This window comes from Rosa chinensis, chromosome 5 (assembly GCF_002994745.2).
Source record: "Rosa chinensis cultivar Old Blush chromosome 5, RchiOBHm-V2, whole genome shotgun sequence".
In the NCBI taxonomy this organism is placed as follows: Eukaryota; Viridiplantae; Streptophyta; class Magnoliopsida; order Rosales; family Rosaceae; genus Rosa; species Rosa chinensis.
This window is the reverse complement of record NC_037092.1, coordinates 38,309,498-38,335,377: the sequence shown is the minus strand read 5'-3', so window position 1 is coordinate 38,335,377 and position 25,880 is coordinate 38,309,498. Positions and strand designations below refer to the sequence as shown.

Sequence of the window (25,880 nt, the reverse complement as noted above, 5' to 3'; positions counted from 1 at the left end):
AATTATTCTCACCATATCCCATAAACTCAGCTATAGCTCTAAAACCACAATTACCGTCATCCTTCACATCTTTGGCTCCTAAGAAAAATGGCTACTTACCTCAATAGTTATAAATTGATTTGTTGTTTCAAAAACACATTCAGTCCAACCATTGCCACTTTCAATAGACTCAGAATTAATCTGTTAAGAAAAGAACACATCATAGTAATAAATAATTAAGCTATAAATATTTCATATAAAAGGAACTGAAAACAGTAAAAGAATTTGATAAGTAGTAGCATTCGGTGGTTAAGTACCGAAATTATACAAATATTCGGTGGTTGTCTCCCGAAAGAAGCAGTGTTATTCGGTGTTTATGCTCCGAATATATTGCCCAATTTCGGTGGTTATTTGCCGAACGTTTCTATTTTGTTCGGTGGTATAGTACCGAATATTCTACTGATTTTCGGTGTTTGTTGACTGATTGAAATGCGATAAACTGTAGTAAAAATTATTTTGTTTTTTCTGGTTCTATGATAAACAAAATACACAAACCTTATTTGACGCCTTCGAAATCATAATTGCAGTCACAACTTTGTCAATATCATGCGTATTAAACCCTTGAAGCAATTATAAAGGAAAGTGAAATTTGGGTTTAAGGCTTTGCTAGAAGAAACAACGTAAACACAGTGAATTGCTGGGTACAACTGAACTGCTGGGTTTAAATTTAAAAAAAAGAGTTTTAAACTTTATGGTTTCTTTTGTTATTATTTTTATTTACCATGACTATTATTGTCATTTCGTACGAGGATATAAATGTCTTTTCATGTAAAATTGATTTGCTGGGTCTAGATAGAAATTTGCTGGGTACAGTTAGAAAGACCCAAAAAGAAAGAGGCAAATCTAAATTACAAACAAAATCTTCCAATTATTACACAAGATCAAAAGACTAATTATTAATTTCAGTTATTTGTTTACAAAAGACTAATTAAAAATCTCTCTGTGCCCTTCTCCCCCTTTGTGCGTCTTGCTGCCTCCTCCTGCAAAATTTCTCTACGAACCATTGCTGCTTATTGGTTGTTAAAGTGTTCCCAGCAACAAATCCAACAACCAACCCAATAACAAGTCCTGCAGGGAAGAATACACGCCATTCAAATGGAAAACCAGGGTCTTGGTGATCTTCTTCAATATGGCTTGGAGGTGGTGGCTTTGAAATCTCAGAATCTTCACATTTCACTTGGAAAGGAAATCCACACAAACCCGGATTTTCTAGATGCGAACTGCTCTCAAACGTATCCAATTGGATTCCGCGTGGTATAGATCCCCTTAGATGGTTGTTAGATACATCAAAAATATGAAGGAAATTGAGTTGTACCAGACTACTGGGTATCTCTCCTGATAACCTATCCCGGAAAGTGACATGGAGTAATCATGTTCATACGTTACAGCACCAATACTGTAAATATATTTGATTATTCTCGAGCCTTCAGATTTGACACAATTCCAGTTCTCTGCTAAGTTAGACGGCAACATACCTGAAAAAGAATTGTGAGGTAAGTCAATGGTGCACAACTTTGAGGACTCGAGGTTTGTTGCAGCCATACCAATTGTGCCATAAAATCTAGTAGACCGCAAACTGAGAACCCTTAAAACTGGAAGAGCCCATAACCGAGCTGGTAAGATGCCACTGATCTAATTGTTTGCCAAATCAAGAAACTCTAGCCCTGTACAATTCGCCATAGATGTTGGTAGCTTCCCCTGCAACATATTTTCACTTAAGTCGACCAATTTAAAACTAAATCCGTTGGTACACATTGGAGGAATTTCACCCTGAAATGAGTTATTCCGGAGGTTCAATATCTCCAAAGCACGGGAGTTACCCAAACATTGTGGAATCAGGCCACTCAAGTTGTTGTTGGACAAATCAAGAATAAGTGGCCTAGTAGTTATTGTCTAGTTGAGTGTGCTCCCCAACCTAGCTTCGAACCCCGAAACTGTCAAAATGGCCAGTCATTGTACTGCAATGCACTGTTGGAGCATTTCACATGTGCCGAAGGAGTTTATCTTAGGCCTAGGAAGCCTTTGGGTTTCCCTTGACAAAGTAAAAAAAAAAAACAAAATTTGCAAAATGATACTGACATTTCTCCACTGTAAACATTGTTTGGAACAGAATAAATTTTGATTGTTGGTGGTGGAGTTGGCAGTGATCCTTGAATCCTGTTAAACCCAAGCTCAAAAACTTGGAGATGCCTCCATGGAAGACCAACAAGGTTTTGGTCAAATCCAGATAAAGAGTTTCTAGAGAGGTTAAGATATAACAAGGTTTCTCTAGTTGAGCTCCACATCCATTTCGGTATTTGGCCGTGAATATGATTGTCAGATAGGTCTAGCACAACCAGTCCACTATGATTCCTTAAAAATCCTGGAAATTTTGTTAAATTACATGAACCCAATTTCAGAACTTCAAGCTTTGGAACAGCAACTCTCGCATCATTTTTAATCTGCAGAGATAACTCGTTGGATGATAATTGAAGTACCCTTAGCTTCTTGAGGTTGGGAAAATTATCGAACACAACTGATCCAATCAATTTATTTGAGCAAAGGTCAAGATATTCAAGATTGTGAAGATGGAATAGTGACCCAGGAATTGCTCCTTGCAAATAGTTAAATCGAAGGTTTAGAAGAGTTAATTGGGTTAACTTCACTAACCATGATGGGATATGACCAGTTATTTGATTATGGTCCAAGCTAAGTTCTCTAAGTTGCATCAGATTAAACACAAAAGATGGGAACTCTCCACTTAACCCACAGTTTTCTAGGCGGAGAGAAGTGAGAGAAGATGCATTGACCAAGACATCAGGCACAGTGGAGGGCATGTAAACTCCGCTAAGATGAAGTTGTTTTAGGTTGGTTAAGTTTTGAACTAGGCTTCTCAGCTGGCTGGCCTTTTCCAGTCTCAACAAGCGAGTGGAATGTTCATAATTGAAAGAGAGATCAATGGCAGAGAGCTTAGATAACTTCGAAATTTCGGATGGAATTTGACCAGAAAATGAGGACTTTGAAAGGTTTAGATATGTAAGACTCGTAAGATGACCTAACTGTTGATATTGGCTTTCACTTGATGGGCTTGGCCCAAGTTGGTATCCCATGTAAGCTGCATGTGCTAGGTTAATTGCACATGTGTAGACATAAATATGTCTTTGTAAGGGGCAGCCGTATGGATGATCAGAAGGGAGAGAGAGAAACATTGAAAACCACCTTGAATACTCCTTGTGCCTTCCTCTTCTTGTTGGTGACTTAGCTACTCCATAGTTGAAGCTTCTTAAGCTTAGTTGTTGGTGTTGCTATGTATTGTATATGAGAAGTAAGTATTCTTCTTCTTCTCTAGTTGAATCAAAGGAGAGTTAATAGGTTTTGGGTGTATTAGGGATTTGGGTAGAGAGAGTTGTTCATAAATTCTAGTTGTATGTTTCTCTAAATTGATCATAGTGGAATATCTTTCCGGCTCCGAGAGTGGATGTAGCTTAATCACACTGATTGAGTGAACCACTATAAATCTTGGTGTTCTTTGTGGTTTGTTTATTAGTTGTTTCTTTTGCTTTGTTTGTTACTGTTAAATTCATATCAATGCATTGTTTGTTACGCTTCAGCACAACACTAACCTCGATGGTATCTCAGAGAAATTGAAGTGATTATCTGAGAGATCAAGCTTCTGCAAGTGAACAAGTTGGAAAAGGCTGCTATTGGAGTTGAGAGAACCAAACAGACAGCTGCTTCTGAGGTAAAGGCCAACAACATGGCCAGTGTCCTTATCACACTCCACCCCATCCCACGAGCAGCAATTGCTCCTCCCTACTCCTTTTTGTGTCCAAGATGCAACCTTCGGGTGAGCAAAAGGATCTTCGGAAGCAGACTTGTTTATAGTGAGGCTCTTTTTGAACTGCAACAACGCATAGTGATCATCAACATTCCAAAGTGTCTGAACAAATGAAAAAGAGTGGGTAATGTAGTAAAAGAAGGAAATGGACAGCAAAACCATTACACAACCGCGAGGCTCCCATTCTCACAACAATCTTGTAATGTTCTAATGCTTAAGGGTTACATGTTAAGGGGAGGCTAAATTAAACTCGTTATATAGAAAAACGTTGAGGGAGGTGCATGATCAGATTTAGTTGATGACTTGAAGTCATGCCGCAAAGTTGATCATCATGTTTAAGTTCTCAGTTGTTCGAAGACCTGAAGTTAAGTCATCATCATCGTGCATCACGCCCTAGATTTCTATTTTGGTAGATAGCTTTATTGGTTTACGCGCTGAACCTAATGATGAAAACTAAATGAAGTATATAGTATAAACAGAGTCATCGTCCCCAGCCTTACACAACAAGACCATGCTGAATGACTGAATGTCTAAGCACAAACTTTACCTCTCCTTTTTTTCCTTTTCTTTCGGCAATTCAGATGTGTGAAAGTACTGAAATTTCAACAAATACAGCACAATAGATGGCGACAAGGTTCTCCACTCAATCTCGACTAATAGTTGTATGTTTTAAGAAATAGTTACGTATGCGGAACAGAGTTTTGAGAAAATTGCAATTTGGTACCCAGCCTTTGTGACAATCTTATCGCTGTCCTATCAACTTGAGAAAGGAGGAATTAATTGACAAATTTGAAAGAACTTCCGCTGACTGAGTTTAGCGAATCGACTGTTATTTTCACACGAGGAATGCATACAAGACATCTAACTAGGAAAGCCAACTAAATTGTATTTCAAGCATCCGGTTTATAGAAGGTGCATCATGAATCTGAGCATAAGTAGAAGTGAGGGTACAAATTCCAAGTTACAAATGACCACATAGCCAGTCGACAGTACAATCCATATTTAACAGTAACAATTGTAGTGCACAACTTAAAAAGAGCTTCAAGGGTGTAGCAAGGGTAGAACCAATAGCTAGAATACGATCTGTTTTTTCTCCATGTGGATGCGATTGCATTTGAATCTGCTCTAGCATAACAGCCACCAGATTAGAGGAGAACAAAAACCGTGGAAGTATTACAGAAACAGAAATAAGGAGCTTCCAACATGCCACTTTAATGCCACCAAAAATATGGAATGGTAGCCAAAGAGAGAAACTTATAGCACAAGTTTTAGCCAAAGAAAAACATATAGCACATCATAGTTTGCGCCCGCAGGTAAGGATTAATATGAAACTTCGGAATGAAACTTCAAGTAAAACTACTCCATATATCTTGGCTCAGGTGATATGTCATGGAAGAACACATACTTGAACATAAGCACAAAGATATAGAATAAAATAAAAAAGATATATATATATATAAAAAAAAAAAAGAGAGAGAGGGAAAACTAACAAAGAGTTATGAAGAAGACATGTATAACAGCAACACCATACCCCTGAATGTAGCAACATCCAGAAGAAACCCACGGAAGTTGAACTTTCGATGCTGAATCTTGTGAACCTGTGTCTACCAAAAATAAAATAAAATGAAGATGCGTATAAGAAAGTTGTGAGCTCAAATCCCAAATTGATTTGAGACCTGTGCCAATAATAGTGGTTTTGAGTTCATGGGGATGGTCCTCGAGTGGTGACCAAGGACTTCATGATCCCACACCCTTGATTCAATATCAAGGGTTGAGATTAAACCGCTAGTGTGTTAACCTAGAAAGCCGAAGTTGTAGATTTCGATCGGCCGACTACAAACTAAATGGCAGTACTGTTTCGGTAAAGATGGTCCAAATCTGTCCAGATCATGATGACAATGGTCCAGACCGGCAAAAGAATATAATGAAATTCTTTGATTAGTAGTTTTAATTTTGATCTTAAAGATTTCGTTTCTTTAAATACACATTCTTGACCAAGATAAATAAATAATAAATATTAAATACTTTAAAGACATTGCTGCATTTGATGCAGATGGAAGCTTGAGAATAAATAAAGGGTATTTCTATATGTACCCAGCATATTTCTAAATAGACTTAGTAATAATATTTTATGTCAAACTTTTCCAACTTTGTCCTTGTATATGTGCAAAAGCAAAGAAAAAAGAATTGCACTACACGTGGAGTTCCTCAGTCAACGTACTGTCGCCAGCGGCTCATCTTTCCCCTTGCCTCCAGCGGCATTTTGTCTGTCTGTCTGTCTGTCTCTCTCTCTCTCTCTCTCTCTTCCTACTCTAGTATGCAGCTACAGAATGAAAATTATATTCATGGTTTTGCGTAGTGGTTGATTTGTATGCTATTGTTGATTGAACCCACCATCATTCTCTATTAATTTCTTAACTAGTTTTGCAACTACAAATTGATTTTTTAACTACCAATTTGACGTGTCTCTGCAGATCTTTTATCACCCTGATAATTGTTTCTTTCATGTAGCCAAACCATTTTATCATCGGCTTCTATGTCTCTTTTTGGCATCACAGTTTCTCTCTGAGCCATTTACATATACATATTACACACCTCATGTGGAGACCAGAATGGGTATAATACAGCTCTGTAATATTAAGCCAATAGGAGCTCGATACGTCATAGACATACCGTAGACCTACCAACTTAATACTACAAGGTCTTTTTGAAAATGCAATTTTTAGAAAATAGGAGACCAAGAAAAACTTTTAAGAAAGGACTTTAAATCAACAACCCAATACTCAAATTAACAAGTCTGGAAATGCTTAAAAATAAAGTGGGCAAGTGCACTGTGGCGCCTTAGGGCTTACATCATAACTGAAATGAAAGGAGTTCAACAATAACAACAAAACAAAGGGATGAGGTGAGCTCCCAGGTAGGCGGACCTCACAGAGTTCAACATTGAAAGAAAAGCGAGTAAATCGATGGAATACCAAAAGGGAAGAACTTCAAGCAACAGGAACAGCAACACACAGACTCTGCCAACGACCCACTTCTAATCTAAATCGTCCGGAATGACCTCGTTGTAACCTGAAATGTAGGGGTGAGCATTTCGTCCTCGCTAGCCCAATAGGGGCCGACCCAACCTTAGTTAGGTTTGAAAACTAATAGGTAAAACATAACTATTAGAATATAGATTGCGCGCATTTGTAAAATCGAGTAAAACAAAAACAATCACAGTTGTTCGTTTCAGGAAATCATATGCAGCATGCTTCACACAACTTGGAGCTCCGAGATACTTACCTATCGGCTAAACTAAAATAAATCGATGACCGACCTGGTTCGTCATCCTTCGAGAACCGGCCAACGACTCTATAGTCTTTATGGCTACAAGTAGCGAAAGTGTCCATTTCCTGGCTTTGAGTCTCTTATGACTGGTTCACTGTCTGTACTCACCTTTCCTCGACAAACATAGGAGCACAGCCCCCTCCGGAGGTTCACGGTTATTGACACCGTGGGATCCCTAAGAATCTATGCATCTAGGTCCCATTCACTTTCAGGTCACAAGCACAAACATACAAAGGGTACAGTATCTCAACATGCAAGTCTAGCCTCGGTTTTCGCAATCAACAATTATCAGTTATGAAAACACAGGTATCACGAGGTATCGACTAATGAACAACCAAAGGTACTTGCAGGCAACATAATATTATACTAGAGCATTCCACATATATCGAAAAGCCTCTAACAAGGAAGGGACAGCTCACCCTACTTGGAAAATGCTGCGTACTCCACACTCTGATGATTTTCGCTTAAGCTTCCTTAACGATCGTTTCCTGAACCATTACTTAGTTTGTAAGTAATTATCCAGGTAAACATTATGATTCACTTTAAGTAATCATGCATACTAAATCCTTTTTATTTCAATGAGGTCACTAATTATTTCTTTCAACCTTTACCAATTTGGGAAACTAACTTCTTTCTTAAAAAGGAAAACGTCTTTATCGCTCTTCTAAACTTTCGCCAATCCGAGCGACCAAAGTCAAGTCGATCCTCACGTTTTACGAGGTCGGTCAACCCTGGTCAACTCTTAGAGTTGACTTTTGACCTTTGACTTTAACTTCTGACTTTTGACCAAGTATTCCTTTATTTACCATTATTTATTATTTATTAAAATAAATAAGTAAATAATTATAAATAAAGTTTTACTTTTACTTTTACCCATTTACTTCTCCTTTTTCACCTTTTCACTTTTACCATGACTTTTACCTCCACACTTTCACTTTTACCTTTTCCCTCCTTTTTTACTGAATTTATCTTTACTTTCACCTTGTTCACTTTTTACCACTTTACCACAGTAAAAACTCATTTAATCCAACTTTTACCATTGTCTTTATTTTCCTTTTCTTCCAAAAACAAATCCATTTCTTTTCTTCTTCCTTTTCTTTTTCTTTTGGCCAAAAATACACAACAACAATCACCAAATCTTCCACAACAAAATTCCAACACTATGAAAATTAGGCTAACAAAATCCTACTAATTAAACTCTTCTCAAAGATCTAATTTTCACAATTTTTCCAACAACAACAATAGCTCAACATAATCAAAATCAACCACATAAATTCCAAAAATTCTAGGGTTTGTCCAAAACCCATTCCTTACCCTTTCTTCGTCAAAAATCACGGCCTATTCCTTCTCCTTGGCCTTCTTCACCTACAAATCCGTCCAACATCAACATCTCAACCAAAAAACTCGAAAACAAGGTTGCATGGATAGATCCTTACCACAAATCCTTGCCAAACCCATAGCCTAGCTTCATGGTTTAAGGAGAAATCGGGTTCATGCACCAAAAATCAAAATGGAAATCAAAAACTCGAATTTGATAAGAAAGATGTATAGATCGAAGGAATAGAGGCTAGATTAGGATGGATATTACCTTGATTTAAGCTTGGAAAGAAGAAATCACAAAAACCCCCAAATTAGCTTCAGGTTCTAAGGTTTTTGGAGGATTGAATGGCCAAATTTCTTGATTTTGGTTGGAGAAATGGAAAGAGGGGAGGAAGAGGATAAAATCTGGAAATTTTGGTTGAAATCCGGGTTCCGGCGAGAATGAGGAGAGAGAAGCTCTTGGGTAGAGAGAGAAAGCTGAAATGAAAAATGAGGTGGGTTGAGCTAGGGTTTGGAGAATGTGTTCCTTAAATACCTCTCCCAAATTTAATTGTGAAAAGTCGAATCTGCCCCTCCTTTTGGGCCAATGGGCTTGGGCTGCTCTTATTTCATTTTCCTCTTAATTTTCCTTAAGCCCACTTAGAAAATTACCTCTTCAAACATCCTTATTTCTCAAATACTTCACCGAATCCTTTCGGGAAAATTTTCCGGGCTTGTCCTAAGCCTCGATACTTTAAATATACTTTTCTAGACCCAAATTGGATTTTCTCTAAATTCTTAATCCTTTCAAATGGCCTCAAAGTCTTAACCTAAGCGCGAATACTTGTGTACCTTACGAATACGTAGTTTCATACGTTATACGACAAATTAAAATAAAATAAAATAAACAATAAAAAGTACGGGGGTCTACACTCTACCCCCTTAAAGAAATTTCATCCTCGAAATTTGTACCTGGTTAGCTAAATAGGTGGGGGTGCTTCTCACGCATCTCTGCCTCAAGTTCCCAAGTAACCTTCCCCTTTCCTTGGTGCGTCCATTGAACTTTCACCAACGGAACCTCGCGGTTCCTCAGCTGCCTGGTACTTCGTGCTAAAATCCGTATAGGCTCTGTCTTGTAGGTGGCATCACTTTGCAGTGACAAGTTTCTCCAAGTTAAGACTTGCTGGGTCTCTAGCGGACTCTTCTTAAGTTGAGACACGTGAAACACGCTGTGGATATGCTCTAGTTCTTGTGGCAAATCTACCCGATAAGCCATGTTCCCAATTCTTTGGACTATCGGAAAAGGTCCAATGTATCGGGGTGCCAACTTTCCTTTGACCCCGAACCGACTGATTCCCTTCCGAGGTTTCACCTTGATATAAACAAAGTCCCCTACTCCAAACTCTAGGGGTCTCCTACGCATGTCTGCATATGATTTCTATCTACTCTGGGCTACTCTTAATTTCTCTTTAACCACTTGAATCTTTTCAGTGGTTTCCTGAACTAGGTCAGGTCCTAGTAAAGCCCGTTCTTGAGCATCAGTCCAACACGTAGGCGACCAGCATGACCGTCCGTAAAGTGCTTCGAACGGTGCCATGCCTATGCTACGGTGATAACTGTTGTTATATGTAAACTCCGCGAGTGGCAAACAGTCATACCACTTCTCTCCGAAGTCTAATACGCAAGCTCGTAGCATGTCCTCCAAAGTCTTGATGGTGCGTTCAGATTGTCCGTCAGTTTGAGGGTGGTATGCTGAACTCAAAATTATCTGTGTTCCAAGCTCTTCTTGAAGCTTCTTCCACAACCTCAATGTGAACCTAGGGTCTCTATCAGAGACGATAGTCTTCGGCACTCCGTGTAACTTGATGATGGTGTCGATGTACAGTCCCGCAAAATACTCTACAGGTGAGTCCATCTTCACCGGTATGAAGTGGGAGGATTTGGTTAGTCGGTCGACTACCACCCACACTCAGTCTTGTCCCCGTGACGAGCGTGGTAATCCGGTGACGAAGTCCATGGTGATGCCATCCCACTTCCACACTGGTATAGGTAGCGGCTGAAGTAGTCCAACTAGTAGTTGGTATTATGCTTTTACTTGCTGACATATTGCACATCAGGCGACGTAGTCGGCCAAATCCTTCTTCATCCCTCATCACCAAAACTGGCGCTTCATGTCTTGGTACATCTTTCCTGCTCCCGGGTGCATAGTGAAGCCTGTACAATGCGCTTCTTCGAGCACCATCTTCCTAATATGGTCGTTTTCAGGGACAACCATCCGGCCCTTAAATCTAACATAACCATCTTGGCCCACCGTCCACTCGTTGGTGACTTCTCCGGCGTAGATCTATGCTCGGAGCATATGCGTATCCAGGTCGTTCCACTGGCTTTCTTCCACGAGTTGTAGTAATTGTGGCTTCAGAGTTAAACTCGCGAGGTACCCCTGAGGGTTTCCCTCTTGGGGATACAAGCCAAACTCCTCCAGAGTTTTCAACGTCTCGTTTCGTGACAAGAAGATGCAAGATAACGAACTTCTCGTTTTTCTGCTCAAGGCGTCAGCGATGACATTCGCTTTTCCCGGATGGTAGAGCAAATTGAACTCATAGTCCTTCAGATACTTCATCCATCTTCTCTGGCGTAGGTTCAGATCACGTTGAGTGTAGATGTACTTTAGGCTCCTGTGATCCGAGTAGACTTCAAATTGTGTGCCATAGAGATAGCACCTCCAGATCTTCAATGCGTAGACGATAGCAGCTAGTTCCAAGTTGTGAGTCGGGTAGTTCCTCTCGTGCGGCTTTAACTGTCTCAAGCCATAGGCCACGACTTGGCCATTTTGCATAAGCACACAACCTAGTTCGTTCCCCGAGGCGTCGGTGTACACTTGGTACGGGTCGACATTGTTCGGAAGAACTAGTACAGGTGCGGTAGTCAACCTCGTCTTAAGCTCCACAAAAGCGTTCTCACACTTGTTGTCCCACTCGAACTTTGCGCCTTTCCTTGTCAGCTTGGTTAACGGTAAGGCAATCTTAGAGAAATCTTGGATAAAGCGGCGGTAGTAACCAGCCAGTCCAAGAAAACTGCGGATTTTGGTCACGTTCTGTGGTTGTTCCCAATTAAGTACAGCTTCAACTTTGGAAGGGTCCACTGAAAGTCCAGCTGCAGAGATGACATGTCCAAGGAACTTTACTTATGTGAGCCAGAAGTCACACTTGCATTTCTTAGCGTAGAGTTGGTGATCCAATAATGTCTGTAGAACTATGCGAAGATGAATAGCGTGCTCCTCTTGCTTCTTGGAGTAGATGAGGATGTCGTCGATAAAGACAATCACAAACTGATCCAAGTAGGGTCGAAACACTCGGTTCATTAGATCCATGAATGCGGCTGGGGCATTGGTCAGCCCAAAAGGCATGACAACAAACTCGAAGTGCCCATAGCGCATTCGGAAAGCCATCTTCGGAATGTCCTCTTCACGCACTCGCAACTGGTGATACCTTGATCGAAGGTCGATCTTAGAGAAGAACATTGCTCCCGCAAGTTGGTCAAACAACTCATCGATCCTAGGTAGTGGATACTTGTTCTTGATCGTTACTTGGTTCAATTGTCGATAATCTACACACAAACGTAGCGTTCCGTCAGGCTTTTTAGCAAACAAGACAGAAGCTCCCCAAGGTGATGAACTCTTTCGAATGAACCCTTTGCTCTCGAGATCCTCTAGTTGTAACTTCAGTTTGCTCATCTCGGCTGGTGCCATCCGATACGGCAATATCGAGATCGGTTCGGTACCAGGAACTAGGTCAATGCGGAATTCCACTTCACGATGCGTGGGTAATCCTGGTAGCTCCTTCGGAAATACGTCGGGGTACTCATCTACAATCGGCACGTAGCTGTTGGTCTTCATGTTCGCCTTTTCCCTTGCAGCGATGATGCTATAACAAGCAAGCGTTCTCCTCCCTCGAAAACAAGCCTTCAGTAGTGAACTTGGAGGTAAGAGGGGTTCTGCCATTTTTATTTCGAAGGTCTCCTTGCTTAGTGGCGTGATTTGTACGGCGCGTCGATCACAATCGATGAGTGCTTTGTACTTACTCAGCCAGTCCATCCCAAGAATTAGATCAAAGTCATACAACTCGATAGGATAGAGATCGGCTTGGAGCTTCCTACCACCAATAACAACTTGGTACTTCCTATAGGCTTTGTCTACACCAGTCCCCATACCAAGCGGTGTGTTAAAGTCGAAAACTCCACCTAGCGGTGTTGGTTCTAATCCTAGTGAATCCGCTAACCATGTAGAGATGAATGAATGGGATGCACCAGTGTCAAGCAATACTCTAGCTTCAGAGTTAGAGATGAGTATCGTACCAGCTAGTACGATGCCAGAGCCAGAAGCCTCAGTAGTCTCTCCATCGGTGATTACATGTAGTTGTCCACGTCCTCCTTAATTGCGTCCTCCACGGTTTCTTCCTCGGTTTGCCTGGGTGACAGGTCGAGGTGCAGTCTGCTGCTCGTACCTCACTGCTAACGGCTGAGGTGGTCGCTACTAGGGCTGGCTCGGTACCGGTAACCGGATTTTTTACTCTACCACCGCTACCGAACCGAAACTCATCGGTTCTGAATTTTTTGAACCGCCGCCGATACCGATAGATCGGTTATCGATGAATCGGTATACCAACTTTGCGGCTCAGTTTCAGTTTGTCGATCGACGCTGCGGCGGCAGTGAGGAAGAACAGCGGCCATCCTAAATCCAGATCTAGAAATTCAGTTGGAGATCCGATTTTTGATTCATATCTAGAGGTGAAAGAAGAAGTGGAAGAATGAATAAGTATAATAATGAGAAAATGGAGGAAGAAGCAAAAGAATATAAGAAGAACAAGAGCCATAAATGGAGAGAGAGATAGAGAGCAGAAAGTGAGAGAAAGAGAAACAGAGAGAACGAAGAAGACGACTCGAAAGTCGAAACACACTTTAATTTTCATCATTTCTGATTCAATTTAATTATTTTCTTTTCCTTAACTTTGCACAAGCAAGCTTGTGGCATGGTGGTAAGAGGCTCGAGTTTGTTGTGACCTTGGCAAAGGTTCGATGCTTGGCAGACGCAAGAGAATATGATTTTTTTGAATTAAATCCAGAAACTTCTCTCTCGGCTGGTTCGGTAGCACCGAACCTATGCAATTGGTTGTACCACTACCGAGCCGATAACTTTGCTTCGGTACGGTAGTACAGTGTCGTACCTTCGGGTACCGGATTTGTCGGCGCCGAGGCCGCCGGTTCGACCGGTTTTCGGCTGGTTTCGGTAGGTCTGGTAATTTAAGCCAGCCCTAGTCGCTACTGCTGCGGAGTAGGGTTCGGTGATCGGTAGGGTGGTAGCAATATCTGAGTCGATAGTGACTGAGTTGGCCTCGGATTCTGGAATCCCGAGCAAGAAGACGCTCCTTGTGAGTTGTTAATAAACGGGCAGCGAACCTTGGTGTGTCCAGGTTGGCCATAAGCAAAACAAGTGTAGGGTGCAGGCCCCTGTCTTCCTTAAAAAGAAAACGTAAAACAAGTGTCCAGGTTGGTCCTTTTCTTTTTTTGTTTTTGGTAATATACTTTTTCTTTCTCCTAAAAAGATAATTCACTTTTTCTCTAAAACTAAAAAACAAAAAATAAAAAGCTTGCAAGTAGCTCACCGATTTGTTTGTTAAAATAACTCTTGGGTGCCATTCCCTTGATGAACATCCTGCAATTGTTATGGAGTAAACTTCAGGGGTTTAGCATTGATGCAGAAATATGCTGCTAAAGGAACATAATAATGAGATAATTACATTCAAGCATTGACACTTTCTTAGCCCCAGAAAGGTTGAGCAGCTGCTAAAGTACTAACAAGGTGAGAAGAAATATCCTTGAATCAAACGAAGTTCCCCACTCTTTTTCACTATTTTTTTTCTTTCTTTTTTTTATGTAAATGAACTTGAATAAAAAAGAAATAGGCAAATATAAATTACACAGAAAATCTTCCAATTATTACACAAGATCAAAAGACTAGTTATGTTTACAAAGACTAAAAATTAAAAATTTATGTGCGCCCTTCTCCCCTTTGTGCGTCTTGGCTGCCTCCTCCTCTTGCAAAATTTCTCTACGAGCCATTGCTGCTTATTGGTTGTTAAAGTGTTCGCAGCAACAAATCCAACAACCAACCCACTTACAAGTCCTGCAGGAAAGAATAAACGCCATTCAAATGGATAATCAGGGTCTTCGTGATCTTCTTCAATAAGGCCTGGAGGTGGTGACTTTGAAGTCTCAGAATCTTCACATTTCACTTGCAAAGGAAATCCGCACAAAGCTGGGTTTCCTACGTACGAATTGCTGTCGACAAACGTAAGAAATTGGTTTTCATGTGGTATCGGCCCCCTTAGATGGTTGTGGGATACATTAAACGTCGAAAGGGAAGTGAGTTGTTCTAGACTTCTGGGTATCTCTCCTGAAAGATGATTATTGGAGAGATCCAATGATTCAAGTCCAGTCCAGTTCCCTATAGATGAAGGGATACTACCAATGAGAATGTTGTTGGAGAGGTTAAGCAATTGAAGCCCCACCAGATGCTCGTACACAGTGGTTGGAATCTGTCCTTCAAATTTATTACTTGAGAGATCTATGACTTTGAAGTAAGGAGAATCGGCGTACTTCAAAGGTTTCAACACAACACCTATGCCAGATATTGACATCGAGTAATCATAATGATACGTTACAGCACCAACTCTGTAAGTATCTTGGAACATTGTCGGCTCTTCATAAATTCCGCCAACCGATTCGAGGCAATTCCAGTATGCCTCATAGTTGTGTGGCAGGATTGGCAGCGTACCTGAAAAAGAATTGTGAGATAAGTCAATGATGCACAACTGTATTGAGGACCCGAGGTTTGTTGGAGCCGCGACAATTGTGCCATAAAATCTATTGGACCGCAACCTGAGAACCCTTAAAGCTGGAAGATCCCATAACCAAGTTGGTAAGATGCCACTAATCTGATTCTTTCCCAAATTAAGAAACTCTAGCCGAGTACAATTGGCCATAGATTTTGGTAGCTCGCCCTGCAACATATTTTCACTTAAGTCGACCGATTTAAAACTAATTCCGTTGGTACACATTGGAGGAATTTGGCCCTGAAATGAGTTATTCTGCAGGTTCAATATCTCCAATGCATCGGAGTTACCCAAGCATTGTGGAATCAGGCCACTCAAGTTGTTGTTGGACAAATCAAGAATAAGTAGAGAACTCAAGTTGCAAAATGATACTGACATTTCTCCACTGTAAACATTGTTTGGAACAGAATAAATTTTGATTGTTGCTGGTGGAGTTGGCAGTGATCCTTGTATCCTGTTAAACCCAAGCTCAAAAACTTTGAGATTCCTCCATGGAAGACCAACAAGGTTTTGGTCAAATCCAGATAAAGAGTTTCCAGAGAGGTTAAGACACAACAAGGTTTCTCTAGTTGAGCTCCACAACCATTTCGGTATTTGGCCCTGAATATAGTTGTCAGATAGGTCTAGATCAACCAATCTACTACTATTCTTTAAAAATTCTGGAAACTCGGTCAAATTGCATGAACCTAATTTCAGAACTTCAAACATTGGAGCAGTAGCACTCAAACCACTTTTCATCTGAAGAGATAACTTGTTGAATGATAATTTAAGCACCCTTAACTTTTTGAGGTTGAAAAACGTATCAAAATCAACTGATCCAATTAAGTTATTTGAAGAAAGGTCAAGAAGTTCAAGATTATGAAGATAGAATAGTGACCTTGGAATTGTTCCTTGCAAATTGTTAAACCGAAGGTTTAGAAGAGTTAATTTGGTAAACTTCGTAAGCCATGATGGGATTTCACCAGTTATATTGTTATTGCCCAAGTTGAGCTCTTCTAGTTGAGTCAGGTTAGCCACAAAAGTTGGAAACTCTCCCTTCAAGTAGGTATGGCCAAGGCCCAAGTGGTGAAGTTTGGTAAGCTTTCCTATGCAAGACCAGGAATCTACGAGACTAAAATTGTTTGGTGAAATGTCTGAGTGAGTGAAACTACGGTCGAAAAAAAATGAAAGATCAAGGTAATTGAGCTGGGTAAGATTGCCAAGTGAAGATGGAAGGTGAGAGTCAAACTCACAATACTCGATGTTCAAGAATTTTAAGGAACGGAGGTTACCGATTGAAGCAGGTAAGTCACCAGAGAAATTTGTCCTCGCAACATTCAGATACTCCAAGGGACTACTCCTGTTGAAATCAGGAAAGTGACCTGCCAGGTCTTGGTTAGTGTCCAAATCAAGAACCTGCAAGTTTGGTAGATGGAAGATGCCAACAGGGAATTCTCCAATTAACCCACAGTTTTCTAGGCGGAGAGAAGTGAGAGAAGATGCATTGACCAAGACATCAGGCACAGTGAAGGGTATGTTAACTCCGCTAAGATGAAGTTGTTTTAGGTGGGTTAAGTGTAGAACCAGGCTTGTCAGCTGGTTGGCCTCTTGTAGTCTCAACAACTGATCAGTGGAATGTTCATAATTGAAAGAGAGATCAATGGCAGAGAGCTTAGATAACTTCGAAATTTCGGATGGAATCGGACCAGAAAATGAGGACTTTGAAAGGTTAAGATATGCAAGACTCGTAAGATGGCCTAATGTTGATGGTATTTCTGAGAAATTGAAGTGATTATCCGAGAGATCAAGCTTCTGCAAGTGCACAAGTACTTGGAAAAGGCTGCTATTGGAGTTGACAGAACCATAAAGACAGCTGCTTCTGAGGTCAAGGCCAATAACATGGCCAGTCTCCTCATTGCACTCAACACCATCCCAAGAGCAGCAATTGCTCCTCTCTCCCTCTTTTCTTGTCCAAGACGCAACCTTCGGGTATGCAAACGGATTTTCAGATGCAGACTTGTGTATACTGAAGCTTTCCTTGAATTGCAACAAGGCAGAGCCCTCATCAACGTGGCAGAGTGTCTGCACAAATGACAAGAAGTGGGAGACATTGAGTAACAGAAGAGGAAAGAGATGCAGAAACGAAATGTTGCACCGCAATATTCCCATTCTCGTGAGAAGGTGTATTTGATCTATGTATGTTTATGGGTTTCACAAGATGGAGTTAAGAGATTGAAGTTCTTAAATAGACACAAGTCATTCATGTTTGGCAGCTTCAATTCTTTCAGTAAGATGGGGATGTCAAAACAGAAACCAAACAGAAAGGTCAATAACATGTGCTATGACTCTTCACTTGTGATAAGTCGAGAAAGATCTGTAGTAATCCATGTGTCATCGTCCCCAGTGTTTACACAACAAGACCATGCTGAATGTCCAAGCACGAGAAGTAGACTCTACTTCTCGTAGACTCTACTTCTCCTTTTTTTCCTGCAATTCGGAGGTGTGAAATACTGAATAATACAAGATTCTCCTTTCTATGGAGGACCATCTTTTTTTCCTTTTTTTTTTTCCCCGCAATTGAGAGGTGTGAAATGCTGAAATTTCAACAAATACAGCACAATAGATGGCGACAAGGTTCTCCTTTCTATGGAGGACAAACTCAATTAATAGTTGTTGATAAAGTAAAATCTGGTGCACATTCAAAACCAATCGACAACAGATGGAGTAACCCAAATCTTTATAAACTCATATGCAAGGTCCCCATTTCCCATGTGGGATCTATATTCACAACAATGATCCCATACTCTTGGATTCAATATCAAGTGTTAAGATTAAAACCGCTAGAGTTTTAACAACAAAAGCCAAACTTGTAGATTGCGATCGGCCGGCTACACGCTAACTGGCAGTGTTTCGGTAAAGATGGTCCAAATCTGTCCATATGATCATGAAAATGGTCCAGACCAACGAAGGGATATAATGAAATTCTTTGACTGGTAGTTTTACTTTTGATTTTAAAGATTTAGAGTCTCGAAATACTTGAAACATTGCTTGATTTCAAGCAGATGGAAGCTTGGGAATAAATAGATCAAATGCATTTGATTGAATGACATCATTCTATTGCAACAAATTGGAGAAACATTGTTGCCCTAAAGGATTTTTCTCGTCCTTGCAAAGAACAGTCTACTCAGTACTAGCTACCACTTACCAGTAGTCATTGCAAGAACATTTACCATCTTTGAAATGATGGAAGCGACTGCGGTCTCGTATGATAATCTCTCGTTCTACAATTTTGGAGATTAATTTTGTCGCGTCATGACAGTCATTACAAATTCGCAGGTTCTTTACAATTCGAACTGTAGTTCCTGGGCTTGTACTGATAAGCCCAAATGCAATTGCCAGCTTCTCACTATGAACAGATAAAGCGTCCTCTTTTTCTTCTTCGTCTATGTTATGAAGCACCAGATCTGTCTTTGGTTTGTATCCGGCTAGCTTCATTTTCCACCTCAGTTCTTTAATCATTGAATATATTTTGTCCAACTGAGGATGCGATAAATCTCCCATGAAGAATTCATGAACTATGTTATCCACCTCTATCCAACTGCAGCCAGGTGTTTTTGTTACGCCTTTATCTCGCATTCTCAGTCTACACTGTGCTGCATCATCAAGCCTTCCCATCGAAGCATACAGATTTGCAAGATAAACATAGCTTCCAGAGTGCTCAGAATCTAGTTCAAGAATCTGCTGAACAACACGCTCCCCTCTATCAGTATCTTTATAAATCCAACAACCACCGAGCAATGCACCCCAGACTATAACATTAGGCTTCATAGGCATGGAATTGATCATATCCTCTGCTTTAGCAAGGCGACCGGCACGGCTGAGAAGATCAACCAAACACCCATAGTGCTCAATCTTGGGAGATATTCCATATGCTTTCTCCATCATATCAAAATACTGGAGCCCCTTGTCTACCAAACCAGCATGAGTACATGCTGTCAGTAACCCCATAAACGTAATTTCATTTGGCTTCAAACCGTGTTCAATCATCTTACCAAAACACTCGAAAGCTTCATCAGCATGCCCATTCATGGCCAACCCAGTAATGATAATACTCCAAGATATCACATCCCTCTCATGCATGTTATCAAAAACCAGCCTAGCTTCGGTTATGCAGCCACACTTGGCATACATATCCGCTAAAGCATTCCCCAAAAACAGACCCAACTCCATCCCTCTTCGTTTTATAAACCTATCAATCCACTTCCCCAAATCAAGTGCCCCGAGATGAGCACAAGCGGACAACACACTAACAAGCGTAACATCATTTGGCGCCATCCCACATTCTTGCATTTCCCTAAACAACCCAACAGCCTCAGCATACTTCTCATTCTGCGCATACCCAGCAATCATCGCATTCCACGAAACCACATTCCTCTGCGGCATCTCATTAAAAAGCCGCCTCGCTTCCTCCAACTCACCCAACTTGGCATACGCACTGATCATAGTCGACCAAGAAAACAATGTCCTCTCTACCATGCCGTCAAACACCCTCCTAGCCTCACCAACCTCCCCATTCACGCAGTACCCGGCAACCAAAGTGTTCCACGAAACGACATCTCTCACACGCATTTCATCGAACAGCTTCTGCGCAATCCCAAACCTCCCAAACTTAAAGTACATGTCAGTCAGCGAATTTCTAACAAAGAGATTCGCCTCGCACCCGGATTTAGCGACAAGGCAGTGGACTTTCTCTCCGTCAGTCACTCGGGCGAGGCCGGCGCAGGCCTTGAGCACAGAGGTGAAGGTGTACTCATCTGGGCTCGGAGCATTCAGCGAAAGCAATTGGGAATTGAAGTAGAGAATGGTGTGGTGCCAGTCATTGTTCTGAGCAAAGGCCTTGAGGAGGGCATTGTAGGCGAAGATGTTTGGGGTTTGGAGATAGTGGCGGAATATGAGGGCCAAGAGGCGCGTGTTGGCGAAGCGGGCGAACGCGCCGATGAGCTTGACGGCAATGATGTTTGGGTCGATGGAGGGGATGGGGTTGGTGGTGAGCTGGGATTGGATTTGGTAGAGGTGGCGCATTGTAAGGTGGGAGGTGCATCGTAGGAGGAGGTGAGTGAGCTTGGGGTGGTTGTGAGGGTAAAGACGAGCCAGGATGATGATGGCCACACCAAAATTTGAAATTGCGTGCTTATATTGTAGACAGAGAAACAGTACACTCTAATTTCAAACGTTACGACATAAATTGGGGTAATTAGGGGTTTTGAATTTAAACTCCAATCAGCATCAGCGGATTTAAACCCGAATGTGGGGATTCCACACCTGGAGGCTCTTATCAACTTGACCACCGATTATATAAACTTAATTGAAATTGAGAGATCAAATTATCACTGCCAAAAAAATAAAAAAAGGCAAAGTAAAATAAAAAATAGAAAAAAGCAAAGATTCCATAAAAGGTAATATACAGGAAGTTGAAGAGTTTTCCTTTTCCGTGCTTGATCACAACTAAGGTCGTCTCTTAGAGTCAAATCCACTACATAATCTCAAGCCAAAACCTAATACTTGAGAAAAAGGGGCATAGAGCGTTCTTTTGTGAAAAAAAAAAAAATTATTAATTATTTTTCTTCTAGAATTAAATAATATTTCTCAGTTTTTTATTTTTTTATTATTTTTTTTGTATGGAGCTTTTCTATAACATAGTGAGCAGTTCGATAATACAATTTGGTCTAGTGGCGTTAGTGTTTACTTTGTAAGTGAAAGGTCCTAAGTTCACTAATAGACTTCTTGTTATACTTTCTCAGTGGTATACTACTAATCTTCCGGGTGTCAACGGTGTAAGACGGTGGTGATTGTTCTCTCTTTTCTATATAATCTATACTCTGTGCTCAAAACAACACATGTGTGCCCAATTAAGTTTTCATGGTAGTTGGTCTAGTCTAGCCTTCCAATTAATGACGACAACAAAAACAACGGTGGTTGCAGGTTCCAATAGCTTATATATAGGGCAAAATTCTTACATACGGCAACCGTACCCCGTGGGGTGCGGCTGCTCAATCAAAATCCAGAAAAAAAAAAATTATGCTTATTTTGAAACTATCCCTACTTTTTAAAAGTTAAATATCCAAAACACCACCTACAAGATACTAATTGGTCACCCATACCAGACACATAGTACAGCTGATGCACGCGAGACTTTCTCTATATAGAGGCATGTACATCTATAATCTTTTTTAACCCCCAAAACCTTGAAGAAATTTTAATTGATATCATCATAGTTGTTGGTCCTCGAATTTGTGTAAATTGACTACTTTTGGAAAACTGCAAATCTATTTGACAAAACAAAGGGTAATTTGATTAAGATCTATTAGAGAAAAAGAGGTTTATAAGTGAATTGATGTTGCTGCCTTGATGTGTTTAGCTGATTTTAGGAGCTGTAGCTTGATTAACAGAAGCTCAATTTTTTGGGTTTTATGAAGATTGTGGGAGTCGAGTACATAGCAAAGTGCAGAAGACAAGGAAGATTGTTGTATCTGCATCGGAATTGATAAGATAGGGTGCACTAGTTTGCTGTTGCTGTTCGTAGTTGTAAGCATTTTCGTTAGTTCTAATTTTGGAAATCTTGCACTTTTTCATTAGTTCTGATCCAAGAAACAGAACGGGTAGAACCATAAAGATAATAAATTGCAAAATTCTTTCATATGCATGAAATGATTAGGATCTTCTCCTATTCATTAATAGATTGAATTATATATGCAGTATTGAATTTTATTGTGATGGTTTAGAATTTGGTTGATTGATCGGTGATGACTTTAAGAATAAGCATAAATTTTTGCTCTCACACTATTGGTGGACCTAGCAAAAGTGTTGGGTTGCAATTCCATCCAGTATTCACTAACATGTTTCTTATTGAGTTTCAAATTAGCTTGTTACAGCATTTTCTTTTAAATTTTTTTAACTACTTTGGAGCTGTTATTGGTGATGTTTTAGGTCAAAATTAAGTAAAAAATTATTTCGGTAAAATATTGTGATACATCTTTAATGCAGATGTGGTACAATTTTGATACACAAATAATCTAGTGTGACGTTTCGAGCCATAGCCCCGAGAGTGATTGTGTAAAAATTGAGTGAATATATATTACTAATTCACATGTGATATAGTTTTGATGCACACCATGTTATACAACTTTAATAAATGCGTGATACAGTGTGATGTGGCGGACTCAGACCCAGAATGTGGTTTTGTGTAAAATTGAGTGAAAATGAGTTTTGGTGATACATGCATGTCAACATGTGTGATACAACTTTGATACAAATGTGATACTACTTTGATACATATGTGATACACTGTGACGTTGCAAGATCGTGTCCCAAGGGTGATTTGGGTCAAAATTGAGTGAAAATGTTTTTGATGATATACGTGTAATACAACTTTAATACAGGTGTGACGTGGCAGACCTAAGCACTGATTGGGGGCAAAGTTGAGTCCTAGGTCCCAAGAGTGATTTTAGACAAAATTGAGTAAAAATGTGTTTTGGTAATACACCTATGATACAACTTTGATATAGGTGTGATACAGCATGACATGGCAGGCCCTAGTCCAGAGGGTAATCTGGTGCAAAATATATTAACTGAAAATGTACGTGTTTTTGTGATACAGCTTTGATATAGTTTGGATACAAGTGTGATACAATTTTAATACAACATAATATGGCGGCCCAAGCCTAAGGGAGATATGAGACAAAATTTGGGTGATGTAGATACCTCTACTACCTCTACTAGCATGACTAGTTTGCTATCTCACCAAGCATAAGTAACACCCTCTTTGGGACACCCACAAGCCATGGTGAGACCCAACTGCTACTTGCATCTTGTAGCCCTATGTTCAAGCTACGCCACGGTATTCGGAAGTGGCAAATCCGTCGCCGGGAAGCCACCTTCCCGGCCTTGCCAACATGCCCTCACAACTAGGCTTTCTACACTAGAATAGTTATCTTTTCTTGTCCCACATCTAAGAAAATGTAAAGGAAGAGCACTCCTTCACCTATAAAAGGAATGCCTCCTCCCACTTAAACTCGATCCCATTACACACTTTGTAATCCTCCTTTGGGTCGCAAGGCTCAACACACTAGTTAAACATTCAAGTGGACGTAGTCTCCCGCTAAGGCGGGAGGCGAACCACTATACATCTTGTGTCAATCTCTCTCACTCTCTTTACTTATCGTTAATTAGATCCCCACGGATCCAAGCATTAACATTGGCACCGTCTGTGGGAAGCCAACAAAAAGGCTTCGTCACTTACCATTGAGTTAAGTCATCTTAACCGAGCTCAAAATAATTTCTTTCTTTGAGTTATATAATTATTCTTAGCGGCAACTTGTACCATTGGCCAAACCCCCATCAAACAAGTCAGGTCAACGCCCAGCAGGGCCGGTCAACGCTTGGTCAACGCCGACCAACTCTGGTCAACTTTGGTCAAATGCTAGTCAACAGTTGATAGGGCAAGTCACCCCCCAACTCAGAGGTCAACGCTGACCTACAAATTTTTTTGGCACTAACTACTCTGGACACCCTCCGCTGGCCATCCACGGTTGGACGCATCCTCCACTGGACATCATCCAGTGGACACCCTCTGCTGGCCATCCACGGTTGGACACCCTCCGCTGGCCATCCTCCGTTGGACATCCTCCAGTGGACAACCTCCGCCACCAGTGGACATCCTCCGCTGGACATCCTCCATTGGACATCCTCCGCTGGACATCCTCCAGTGGGCATCATCCGCTACTGCCGGACATCCTCCGCCACCGCCGAACATCCTCCGCTGGCCATTCTCCCCTGGACACCCCCCGCTGGACGCACCCTCTGCTGACCATCCTCGGCTGGACGCACCCTCTGCTGACCATCCTCCGTTGGACATCCTCCAGTGGACAACCTCCGCCACCAGTGGACATCCTCTGCTGGACATCCTCCAGTGGGCATCATCCGCTACTGCCGGACATCCTCCGCCACCGCCGAACATCCTCCGCTGGCCATTCTCCCCTGGACACCCCCCGCTGGACATCCACAGCTAGACACCCTCTGCTGGCCATCCACGGCTGGACACCCTCCGCTGGCCATCCACGGCTAGACGCACCCTCCGCTGGACACCCTCCACACCCTCTGCTGGCCATCCGCCGCTGGACATCCACCGCTGGACATCCAACTCCAACTCGCTCCAAATCGGCATGAGATAAGTAACTTTATCTCACTACATGCTCTTTTAATTTGAGCTATTGCCATGCCATGCTTTCATAACTTTTGAGCATGCCTACAACATTTTGTAGATTTGGCAACGCCTTCTAGGCCTTACATGCTAGATATGCCATGCCTCACATATCGATCTCAATTATCTCTAAGCATGTTTACAACAATACAAAATGCTAGTAGCAACTTCATGCTATACACGTATGCCATGCTCTTATTTTAATTGCAACACAATTAAATAAATATGGGTCACTCAAACAAAATTTTATTACTTGCTCTATTTGTTTGTCATGTTTCATACAAGTACAAACTTTACGAGTCTATGGTCACCGCCAAGCGGTAAGGCAATGACTCATAATGACAATGACCGCTACGCGGCATTGCAGTCAAGTTTCTCCTCCGAGAAATAGTAAAGGGACTAGTTAACGCAGCCCACGGCAGCCATTGATCCGGCAGTTAACCCCGATGCTTGGGTACCAAAGATTAGGCTCGCTACCCAACACCCTCTGCTCCGTGCAGCTCCCCCTCAACAAACAATTTACCAACCATCCGGAGGTCCGTCGTGGCTGGGGAGTGGGGGACTCCCTAGCGGGCCTAGCAGGGGCCCACCCGAAAGGGCAAAAGCGTTCTCTCCAACCAAATTCTAGATGGACGACGCACTCGCACTAATTATGTTTGATATACGGCACAAAGCTACGCTTTGGTATCAACCCGCGAGCACACCTTCCTTGACTGGGGACTTCGGGGACTTGTACATACAGCCCAGCATAATTAGCAACGGTCACGCTCATGCCTCAGGGCATCACCTTCGAGCTACCCGTTAAAGCCTCAGTTGCATCCTCGAGCTCTCACGCTTACGCCGCAGCGGTACTGTCGAGATGTCATGCTCTCGGCTCAGCGGCATCCTCGAGCTCTCACGCTTACGCCGCAGCGGTACCGCCGAGATGGTATGCTCTCGGTTCAGCGGCATCCTCGAGCTCTCGCGCTCGTGCCTCAGCGGCACCGCCAACTTTCGCCCTCATGCATTCCCGGCACCGCCGAGCTTCCGCTCACGCCTTAGCGGCACCCTTGAGCTTCATCTCACGAGCTTTCCGCTCGCGAGCTTATCGCTCACGCCTTCGCGGCACCCTTCAGCTTCCGCTCACGAGCTTACCGCTCGCGCCTTCGCGGCACCCTTGAGCTTCCGCTCACGAGCTTTCCGCTCGCGAGCTTACCGCTCACTCCTTCGCGGCACCCTTGAGCTTCCGCTCATGAGCTTTCCGCTCGCGAGCTTACCGCTCACGCCT

General features: G+C 41.8%; 3 protein-coding genes and 1 long non-coding RNA gene across 5 annotated transcripts; all 4 read right to left on the bottom strand.

Annotated features, from left to right (window-relative positions):
- Positions 1-6,169: 6,169 nt before the first annotated feature.
- LOC112168175 lies at positions 6,170-8,960 on the bottom strand. Of its 2 annotated transcripts, XR_005800705.1 has the most exons (5): positions 8,775-8,960; positions 8,623-8,647; positions 8,501-8,551; positions 7,606-7,674; positions 6,170-6,928 (listed from the first exon to the last, which is right to left on the bottom strand). It is a non-coding gene; the product is annotated as an uncharacterized LOC112168175 (long non-coding RNA). The 2 variants fall into 2 exon arrangements; XR_002924123.2 differs by lacking the exons at positions 6,170-6,928; positions 7,606-7,674 and having other exon boundaries at positions 8,249-8,551.
- A 501-nt stretch (positions 8,961-9,461) lies between these two features.
- LOC112203780 lies at positions 9,462-9,908 on the bottom strand. Its single transcript, XM_024344702.1, has one exon. It carries the CDS (start codon positions 9,906-9,908, stop codon positions 9,462-9,464), a length of 447 nt encoding a protein of 148 aa, XP_024200470.1.
- A 4,455-nt stretch (positions 9,909-14,363) lies between these two features.
- Positions 14,364-17,847, bottom strand: LOC112203779 (receptor-like protein 7). Its single transcript, XM_024344701.2, has 2 exons — positions 17,617-17,847; positions 14,364-17,543 (listed from the first exon to the last, which is right to left on the bottom strand). The coding sequence occupies exon 2, from the start codon at positions 17,521-17,523 to the stop codon at positions 14,524-14,526; it is 3,000 nt and encodes a 999-aa protein (XP_024200469.1). The 5' UTR covers positions 17,524-17,543; positions 17,617-17,847; the 3' UTR covers positions 14,364-14,523.
- A 244-nt stretch (positions 17,848-18,091) lies between these two features.
- On the bottom strand, positions 18,092-20,578 carry LOC112202332 (pentatricopeptide repeat-containing protein At1g08070, chloroplastic). The gene has a single exon (XM_024343316.2). The coding sequence runs from the start codon at positions 20,434-20,436 to the stop codon at positions 18,556-18,558; it is 1,881 nt and encodes a 626-aa protein (XP_024199084.1). The 5' UTR covers positions 20,437-20,578; the 3' UTR covers positions 18,092-18,555.
- Positions 20,579-25,880: the final 5,302 nt, after the last annotated feature.

Coding starts and splice junctions, on each gene's coding strand:
- LOC112202332 (XM_024343316.2), bottom strand. CDS start 20,436: ATGCGCCACCTCTACCAAATCCAATCCCAGCTCACCACCAACCCCATC.
- LOC112203780 (XM_024344702.1), bottom strand. CDS start 9,908: ATGCGTAGGAGACCCCTAGAGTTTGGAGTAGGGGACTTTGTTTATATC.
- LOC112203779 (XM_024344701.2), bottom strand. CDS start 17,523: ATGGGAATATTGCGGTGCAACATTTCGTTTCTGCATCTCTTTCCTCTT.